At 43.5% G+C, this 10,523-nt stretch overlaps 1 protein-coding gene across 1 annotated transcript in view; it reads left to right on the forward strand.

Moving 5' to 3' along the window:
* LOC107737209 (transcriptional regulator DEF1-like) overlaps positions 1 to 10,523 on the forward strand; it is a 34,937-nt gene that overhangs the window by 7,343 nt on the left and 17,071 nt on the right. Inside the window, exon 4 of the mRNA XM_016548653.1 lies at positions 9,200 to 9,541. Within this exon, the coding sequence (XP_016404139.1) occupies positions 9,200 to 9,541 (342 nt within the window). The remainder of the gene's footprint in view (positions 1 to 9,199; positions 9,542 to 10,523) is intronic.

Below are 10,523 nucleotides of genomic sequence, written 5' to 3' on the forward strand. Positions count from 1 at the left end.
CAACGTGTAAAAAGACAGTATAAGTCATTATAATCAGTAAGTATGTCCCCACTGGATGCAACAAATGCCTCGTTTACAGGCCCGGCGCCAGAGTGGGGGCCGGGGGGGGCTTGGCCCCCCCTCGGACATCCCTGTGCCCCGCCTTCGGACCGAGGGGGACGGTCGGACTTGAGTTTAGCGTGTATAATAGTCTTACTTATACAACTGCCTGCTGTTGCTTCTGATTGCTTTTAGATGGAAAAGCTGCCCATAACCCCTGGTCTAGTATCTGTTTTCTTCGTAATAATAGCATAACGAAATAGATTTGGCAAACAATCCAGTTTATCTGCCCTTCTGCTTTGGAAAGCGTCAAATGATTTTACAATGCATTTTCGCAGAGGTGAGCAATGTAGCCAATCACAGACATTACACACTCATCGCTCCAGTCACCGTTTTTTGTCCAGTGCTGAGTTCTATCATGCTCGTAACTTCTTTCTAACAAATACATTAAAAAAAGTTTAATCGTGTAGTCACGTTCATTGTTTTTTTGTTTGTTTGGTTTTTTTTGGAACTTTGTGAGATCGTGATGAATGAGTGACAGTTTTTAATAAATTTAAAGGGAGCACTCTTTACAGGCTGTATATGATAATATATTCAGAATTTAAATAAAACGTGTGTGTTTCATGCTTGACAAGCGGCCACGTATGAGGTGGCAAGAGGGGCCTTTTACCCCACACACGGGGTAAAAGGCTAACCAGCATGGGGTAAAAGGCACACGGTATTTATACAAATACTTCAGCTAAAATAATGTTTTTTTTAAATAATGTCTAAGTTAATAGTTGTTCAAAACAATCACTTTAGCAAAGTTTGTACTATTTTCTGTGTATTTTGAAAAATAAAAGTATTAATTTTTTTTCCAATAAATATGCTGTCATTAAAATGTGTTAATATAAAAAATATATTTTAAAATACAGAAAAACAAAATCGTTTTAATAATAAAGCTACATGGTTGGGTAAAAGGTTTTTATTTTTTTTTTACTTCTTGTAGTTGTTGTGCTGAGGGTAGTTGATGGTAGTTTTGGCTTCATATGGATACTATTACGATGCGATTTTTAAGGTATGTTTAGTTTATGGGCTTCCTAGTTATTTTTTCTAAGATTTACTAATTGTAATGACTTTGATCACTTAATTTTAAGGGAATTAATTATTATTAATTCATTCAAGTTTTAAAAGGACTCGAATCTGAAAATTCTGAGTCAGCCTTGGAGTGCTAAGAATATAATTTATAGTGCTGCAGTTAAGGGAGGCTATGGTTCTGGAAGCTCCAATTCTCAGATTGGCTCTTCAGGTGGTCCAGTGACTAGTGGAAGTTCTGGTTCAGATACTAGAAGCCAGCTTCAGGGCTCTCGATTTGCTTCAGTTGGAAGTGGTAGTTTTGTGGGTAGTGCAGCAGGTATGGGCATGTCAGGGTATGGTGTAAGTCGGTCAGTTAGTGTTCAAGGCTCTGACACTATCCGTTCTTCCATGGTCTTGATGCCATTGCAGCAAAGTAGTGATTCTGTTCCTAAACCAGAGCAGCTAAATTACCAAATTCCTCTGCAGACCAGCAATAACTCTGTGGCAGAGCCCGGCAGTCAACCGCTAGTGCAGACAATCTCACAGTCCAGCGGTCAGCGATCTGCACAAGCCAGCTCTGGAACCATGGCCCAGTCTAGCACCCTACAGTTAACCCAGACCAGTGGCCAACAATTGGCACAGGCCAGCTCCCAGTCTGCAAGGCAGTCAAATAGAGGGCCCCTTGAGCCTCGGAGAGATCGACTTCGGCAAACTGATTCGAAGCTTTTTTCAGGTTCCAGGCCAGTTCAGGATCCCAGCTTTGGCTCTTTCAAGCCTTTGCCCCCCCAAAAATGAATCCATGTCACCGCCTAGCTACCAAATAGTGCAACACAGCAGTGAGTTGAACAGCCCTCAGCTAGCTCAGGCTAGCTTTGCACTTATGAGTCCGTCATCCCGCCAGCAATTAGCCCAATCCAGGGGCCAGCAACCAGTACAGACTAGCTATGAAACTGCAGCTCAACCAAGCAGCCAGCAACTAGCACAGGTCATCCAGCCTAGCAGTGAACAACCGGCACAAACCAGTTTTCAGTCTGTGGCCCAGGCCAGTAGCCATCTAGCACAGGCCAGCTACCAGTCGGTGGCCCAGCCTGCTGTCCAACAACCAGCACAAGCCAGATACCCATCTGTGGCTCAGCCCAGTGTCCAACCAGCACAAGCTACTGACCTGCCTGTGGTTCAGCCCAGCAGCCAGCAACTAGTTCAGGCCAGCCAATCTGTTGCCCAGTCCAGTGGACTGCAACCAGTGCAGGGCAGCTATATGTCTGTGGCACAGCCCAGTAGCCAACAAGCACAAGCCAGTTCTCAGCCCAGTGGACTACAAGGAGTACAGGCCAGCTATCTATCTGGGGCTCGGCTCAGCAGCCAGCAACTCCCTCAGGCCATTGACTTGTCAGTGTCCCAGCCCAGCAGCCAACAACCAGTGCAAGGCAGTGGCCAGTCTGTAGCCCAATCCTCCAGCCAGCAACTAGTTCAGGCCAGCCAGTCTGTTCAGTCCAGTGGACAGCAACTAGCACAGGGCGGCTATATGTCTGTGGCACAGCCCAGTAGCCTGACTCTTTTCAAGCCCCAAGAAGGTAGGCTTCAATTTGTTTCTAAGCTCTTTTCTGGTACCAGGCCACTCCAGAATCCAAGTCATAGCTCTGTAGTTCAGTCAAGTAGCCAACGACCAGCACAAGCCAGCTACCAGTCAGTGGTCCAGCCTGCTGTCCAACAACAAGCATCAGCAGAAGCCGGCTACCCATATGTGGCTCAGCCCAGTATCCAACAAGCCAGCTACCAGTCGGCTGCCCAGCCTGCTGTCCAACAACCAGCACAAGCCAGCTACCAATCTGTGGCCCAGGCCAGCAGCCAGCAATTCCCACAGGCCATTGACCTGTCTGTGGTTCAGCCCAGCAGCCAACAACTAGCTCAAGCCAGTTCTCAGCCCAGTGGACTACAAGGAGTACAGGCCAGCTATCTATCTGTGGCTCGGCTCAGCAGCCAGCAACTCCCTCAGGCCATTGACTTGTCAGTGTCCCAGCCCAGCAGCCAACAACCAGTGCAAGGCAGTGGCCAGTCTGTAGCCCAATCCTCCAGCCAGCAACTAGTTCAGGCCAGCCAGTCTGTTCAGTCCAGTGGACAGCAACTAGCACAGGGCGGCTATATGTCTGTGGCACAGCCCAGTAGCCTGACTCTTTTCAAGCCCCAAGAAGGTAGGCTTCAATTTGTTTCTAAGCTCTTTTCTGGTACCAGGCCACTCCAGAATCTAAGTCATAGCTCTGTAGTTCAGTCAAGTAGCCAACAACCAGCGCACGCCAGCTACCAGTCTGTGGCCCAGTCCAGTGGCTTGCAAGCAGCACAGGCGAGCTCCCAGTCTGGGGCTCAGCCAAGTGTTTTAAAAACAGTGCAAGTCAGCTATCAGTCTGTGTCCCAAACGATTAGGCCACAAGTTGCACAAGTCAGCAGCCAACAGTCGCCACAAGCCAGCTACTCTGCCAAACAGCCTGCAAACCGCTCTATCCCGCTACCAGTCTGTAGTCCAGCACCGTGAACTAACTGTTTTCAAGCCACTGCAGGCCCAAGGGGAACAACTTTATCAGGTTGGCTCCAAACTTTATTCATGCCAGGAGTATGTATTGCAGCCCAGTTACCAGCTTGCAGCCCAACCAGGATGGACTGAATATCAGCCTCCATCCAGACCAGTATCTCCATCCTTAGCTCAGCACAACAAACCTGTTGTACAACCTAATTACCAGGTCCCAGTGAAGCCTGGGCAGGACACCTGTGTGTCTGTGGTGTCACCCAGCAGCCATGTCCCTCCTGGACCACTGCAATCAACACTCCAGTTCACTTTCAGACTAGCACAACTGCCTAGCTACCTGCTTCCAGTTCTTCCAAGCCGACAGCCTCTTGCTAAGCACAGACTGCCCAGTTATGGTTCTGTATCACAGCTCAGTGGACAGCAATCTGGACCTTTGAGGCAATTGCAACAGCCTGGCTACCAGCCTCTGGCCAAGGCAAGATGTGTATCAGCCCCTAGTTAAGCCTGTGCAATCCAGCTACAAACCCTCAAGCAGTCTAGAACATATCTATCAGCCTCAAATGCTGCCTAGTCACTAGCTCAGTCGGGCTACTTATCCCCAGCCATTCCAGTGCAGTCTCTGTACAAGCCCCAGGTACAGTCAAGTTATGAGACCGTATCGCAGCCTGGGTTCCAAACATCTATGCCTGGGCAGTCAGGTTACCAATCTGTATCCAGATCAAGTTCCCAAGCCCTGGTGCAGCCTAGTAGTCACTATTTCAAGCTATGAGTCTGTGTCTCAGTCAGTGCAACGGGGACTTCAGTATCCAGCACTGAATTATCAGCCCGTCACAAACCAGAATACTCCTGGACCAGCTCAAAGTAGCCGGCATTTGTCCCAAAGCAGATCCAGGTTGTTGTAACAAGTGAAGTCATAGCCGTTTACTTGTGTTTGCAGTTTTCTGGTTGTGGATAATGTTCGTTTTGAAAGTATCAATAAAATGTCATTAGCAAGTGTATTTTTGTGTGGGGTTTAAGTGAAGACTAACGGTCTCGCCTTTTGTTGGTGGTTGACGAATCTGTAAAGAGATTAGGTGGAAAAATGAGGATTTCGCACATCTAGTAGTTGAGTTAGTTGGCTGATATAACTGTTCCATTGAACATAACTTCTACCCCTGGTTTCACAGACAAGGCTTAAGCCTAGTCTCAGACTAAAATGTATGTCTGAGCTCTTTAAAGTTCTTCCACACTGACTGAATCGACCTCACCCCTTTTTTTTTTTTTTTTTTTACCTTGCCTTATACACGGAGGCATTCTTGTGTTAGAATAGAAAATGGCCCTGTTCGAACTATTGGTATAAAATTAGAAGCACCCAATTCCCTAGAATATCATATGCTTAAACATTAAGATTTGTACTCCTGGAAATTACTAAAGTAGTCAAACCTGTTCATTAGAAGGGGGTGTCCCAATACTTTTGGCAATATAGAGTACAAGCCAACCTAGCTATTCAAAATCTTTGTCTGCAATTTAATTTTGACCTATTACTTTCGCTTTTGACCATTAGGTATCAGAAACATAATTCATTCAGAACCTTTTCTATGGACCGACTTTCTGTACCACACTATTCTGCTGATATGGAATGAGTTTGACTACTTAGTTATATTAATAGAAATGCTTCACTGGGGCGAACAAAAAAATTCTAAAATAATAAATGGGATACCCCCATAACACCAGCATTTCCAGAAGTATCCAACATTTCTCAATCACAATCTTAGTCAGCTTAATGTGACCATTAGCTTAACAGCTGTATTCCTTGTTTGCTAGCTACCTATGCACATACAGCATACAATGTTAAAAATGTTCTACATTATGAACCTTAACCCAAAAACCTTTAGCTTCATACACTGTAGATAATTGTGACCCTGCCTGTGGAAACCCAGCTAAAGTATTTTTTTAATATTAATTTATGCATTTAACAGACGCTTTAAGCGATTTAGAGTGCATTCAGGCTATATATATTTTTACCAGTATGTGTGTTCCCTGGGAATGGAACCCACAGCCTTTTGCACTGCTAACGCAATGCTCTACCACTGAGCCACAGGAACACTAAAACAATTTTAAAACAGTGGATGAGTAATTCACTCCTTGATTTGCTTAATAAAAGCCTTCTTTGAGATCGTTTTGGCAGACATGTTTATTGTGTATTATTTTCAACATGTTTATTGCTAAGTTTAGTGTGTCAAAATAGAAGCGCAGCCTTAATTCGCATGCAGTGTATCTGGTTGCCATGACAACCTCAAGCGCTTCCTGCCGCTGCTCTATGTAATCAGAGTGTGAATTTGTAGATTTTCTAAAGCAAAACCAAAATGTGTTTAAAAGTGCGACTGACCAAATCGTCCGGCCCGGTCTCGGCTACTACTAATAAAACAGATCTCTGGGGGCCCCCAAAAGTGTGTGGGCCCTTAGACTCGTCCTAACTTTCCCCCCCTTAGCGGCGCCCCTGATTAGCTAAGTGGGTGATCATTCAGCATTGTGCAAACTCTGCAATACACAATAGAATTAGATATATCACAATATATAAAATATTCATATATATAACTACATTTAAAAAAAATTCATGATTGTTTGAAAATTTTTTTTAAATATTACAATTTTGAAATATACATTTTTAAATATTTCAGTTTGCCATTTGCTATTTTTACCACATGATTCTGTAAAAATTTGAGAATTAACAGTTAAAAAAAAAGTAAACCTTATTGGAGATTTTTCTTTAATTAAAACACTGGTCTTTAAAACATACATACGTACATACAGTACATACATAACATATTTTTGTGTAGATGGTATATAACATTTCAGTGCCTAATTTCTTAGGCAAATTGTTGCATTCAGTTAAGTAGAACAAATACGAATTGTGAATTATGTACATATAGATTTATTAAACATTTACACTAGCTAAGTGGGTGATCATTCAGCATTGTGCAAACTCTGCAATACACAATAGAATTAGATATATCACAATATATAAAATATTCATATATATATAACTACATTTAAAAAAAATTCATGATTGTTTGAAAAACATTTTTAAATATTACAATTTTGAAATATACATTTTTAAATATTTCAGTTTGCCATTTGCTATTTTTACCACATGATTCTGTAAAAATTTGAGAATTAACAGTTAAAAAAAAAGTAAACCTTATTGGAGATTTTTCTTTAATTAAAACACTGGTCTTTAAAACATACATACGTACATACAGTACATACATAACATATTTTTGTGTAGATGGTATATAACATTTCAGTGCCTAATTTCTTAGGCAAATTGTTGCATTCAGTTAAGTAGAACAAATACGAATTGTGAATTATGTACATATAGATTTATTAAACATTTACACAGAAATGTAAATATAAATATGGCCCATTAAGCAAAAACACAGAGTGCAAAGTGAAATAATTATAGATCCTAAAATGCTGGAACAAGAATTTCTAGAATTGTGGGAATTAATATTCATAAGGGGTGCTGCACCTGAATGGTCGTCTTTATCATGAATATTAATTTCCTCCCCCTACATCAGTGAAGGACCACCTACTTACCTGTTAATCATCCCCTGATCTTCCCTGCGTTCCATTCGGAAGGGCTCGTCCCTATGCCCTAATCCCTTCAAAGGGTTTACCCTCCGGAGTGAGAGCTTCGAAGGGTTGAAGGGTTTAGGGGACCAAACAACTGTTTCTTGAAGTGCCCTTCTGCATCATCATCACGTGCCCACATGGAGGCGCCGTCATCATGCAAAGAATCTGCGCAAAGGATCATGGGAGCCCCCTTCGAAATCCTTCATTCTGAAGGGCCCTTTGAAGTGGCCAGTTTTGAGCACTTTGGTTTGGAACGACCCTTCAATATGGCGGCCATGATTGTTTTCACTCCGAAGTGCCCTTCGGAGGGCGATATATCCCGTTTGGACGCACTGCTAAAGAAAGCTTATAAAGTTTGCAGATTACTTGTGGCTTTAAACAACAATAATCGTCCAATCGAAACATTTGGAAATGCACATTTATATGCACATGCACAAAAAGGTTCGATAAAAATTAAAGTACATTTAGAAGAACAGTTATCAACAAACAGTAACACAGTGATGTGAATGATATATGTGCTCATATATATATAACAAAATCAGACCCATCACTAGAAGCCTGAAAAACAAGTTATCATGGAAGATACATTTGAGACGCATGTTAACACATGACCACTGGTGATCGTTTCCCCCTATCAGAGACAGATCTTAATACCAAGGTTTAAATAGGGCCTATATAATATTATCCTCATAAGAAACCCAACTCAATTCTCTGTCAAATTAAAGGTGTGCAATTGAAGCTGTAACACCTGAACCTAATAATTGCATATTACACGTTTCCATGACAACTGATTATCAGGAAACAACAGGTAAATGGCAGGTGCAGGCACTATATAGGAACAGTTCAGTAACACTAATATGTGTTGGGGTCTAATGTGTGTTTTATGGTTCTGTAGTGGTGTTGCTGAGGTAGGGAACTGGTGTATTTCTAGCTGGATCTGGAGGACACCACTATACGATTCTTAAGGTATGATATTAAATCAATTTATTTGTTTTTATCTATGTTTGTTTATTTTTCTATCAAATACTAAAGCCAAGTCTTTTGTTTTACAGAATTTCTTTGGCCTTTCTCAGTCTCTGTGTCCATGGTCAAATTGGAAGTGGTACGTTTTATTCAGTCAAGTTCTGTAATCCAGGTTTATCAACATGTCCCTTTGACTTATATTATTTTTCCCCTTTCTCCTTAGTTGATGGCTTTGTCTGCAGTGGAGGTTATCCTGGATCCTATGAGGCTGGTCCCCCTTTGCAGGATGTTGTGAAACCACAAAATTCCAGCTGGTATGGCCAAGGAGCTGTATCTGATTCCATTGAGCCTCTAAGATCCAAGAATATCCCTTACAGTGCTGCCGTTAGGGGTGTATATAGCAGTGTAAGCTATAGCCCTCAAACAGTTTCTTTTGGCTCTGGTCCAGTGACAAGTCTTCATATGTTTGGTTCTGACTCCAATGCTAGAAATCAACTTCAAAGTTCTCTGATATCTTTAGCTGGTAGTGGCCGTCTTGTTTCTGGTTCTGTGGCAACTGCATTGGGTACAAGTGTGAACAGTGAGTCTGTACCCCAGCCAGCACAGCTCAGTTCTCAAAATCTTGTGCAGACTAGTAGGGAGTCTGTAGTGTCTAGTAGCCAGCAACCAATGCAGACCAGCTCCCAGTCCAGTGCCCAACAGCCATTTATCAAACCCCAGAAAGGTAGACTTGCACATGTTGGTTCAGAGTTCTTTTCTGGTGCCAGTCCAGACTTCAAGTTCTGGTTTTATATTCAAGCCTGTGCAGCGACAAAATCCGTCCTCCCTACCTGGTTACCAGTTAGTGCAGGGCAGCCATGGGTCACATTATGAATCCAGCGTTAAGTCCAGCAGTGTGCAACCAGCACAGGCAGGCTACCAACCCAGCATCCAACAGTCATATCAAGCCAGCAGCCAACGTTCTGAACAAGCCATCTCTCAATTTGTGATCCAGTCCAGTGGCCAGCAGTCCGCACAAGCCAGCTACCAGTCTATGCAACAGCCTAGTCTCCAAAAACCAGGACTGACCCGATACCAGCCTGTCTCTCAGCCCAATGGCCAGCAGTCAGCACAAATCCGCTACCAGTCTGTGCCCCAACCTAGTGGCCTGCAGTCAGCTCAAGCCAGCTACCAGTCAATGCAACCACTTAGTGGTCAAAAACCAGGACTGACCCGATACCAGCCTATCTCTCAGCCCAGTGGCCTGCAGTCAGCACCAACCAGCTACCAATCAGCCCAAACGCGCTACCAGTTTGTGCCCCGGCCTGGTGGCCAAAAACCAGGTCAGACCCAATACCAGCCTATCTCACAGCATAGTGGGTTGCAGTCAGCTCAAGCCAGCTACCAGTCAATGCAACCACCTAGTGGTCAAAAACCAGGACTGACCCGATACCAGCCTGTCTCTCAGCCCAGTGGCCAGCAGTCAGCACAAATCCGCTACCAGTCTGTGCCCCAACCTAGTGGCCTGCAGTCATCACAAACCAGCTACCAATCAGCGCAAGCTCACTACCAGTCTGTGTCCCAGCCCAGTGGCCAATCTGTGTCTCTTCAGCCTGGATTCCAGCTCTCTTCTATGCCAGAGCAGTCAAGTTATGCGTCTCTTTCCAGTTTTGGTTTCCAACCCCTAGAGCAACCCAGTAATGTACAACTTGCTTCAAGCTATGAGTCCGTGTTGCAGCCTGACCTTCAGGATACAGCACCACTGCGCTCCCAGACTACTCAAAACGAGCGCTTGTCACCAGGCATGTTGAGGCTGTTGCAGCAAGTGAAGTCATAGCTGCATAGCTGATGTAACTTCATTTAGTGTGGGTTTTTATTTTTTTTTTTCTCAAAACAATAAATCACCTAAACGAACTTCTTGTGTTTGCTGGGTTCTTTTTCGGCTATCTAAATCGGCAAGGGCTTTAATGTGGTCTACTGATGCAGTAATATTTTGTTAGGTGTATGATGTCTTCTAGGAAAGGGGGGGCGGTAGAAACACTTGTCTACTGGTAGTTTAATATCTTTGACCAGTGACGTTCTGTTGTTGGCACTAGACTTGTGCCGGTATTCGGTAATGCGATATATCACGGTAATGAATATGCACAATATTGTTATTGTGGGCACTTCTAAATACCGTGAATTATATGTTACAAATTATTCAGAATTTTGAATGCGTTTTAAGAATACTTTTCCCATAAACTGGTCAAAATGCACAACACCGCTGTATGCTGCATGAAAGACGTGTGCGCACTCTGATGTAAACAAGCGCGGACGAGAAGCACATGGCGGAACATGTGAGAGACGCTCT

The sequence above is a fragment of the Sinocyclocheilus rhinocerous genome, unplaced genomic scaffold, assembly GCF_001515625.1.
Source record: "Sinocyclocheilus rhinocerous isolate Xijiao unplaced genomic scaffold, SAMN03320098_v1.1 scaffold1275, whole genome shotgun sequence".
Lineage (NCBI taxonomy): Eukaryota > Metazoa > Chordata > Actinopteri > Cypriniformes > Cyprinidae > Sinocyclocheilus > Sinocyclocheilus rhinocerous.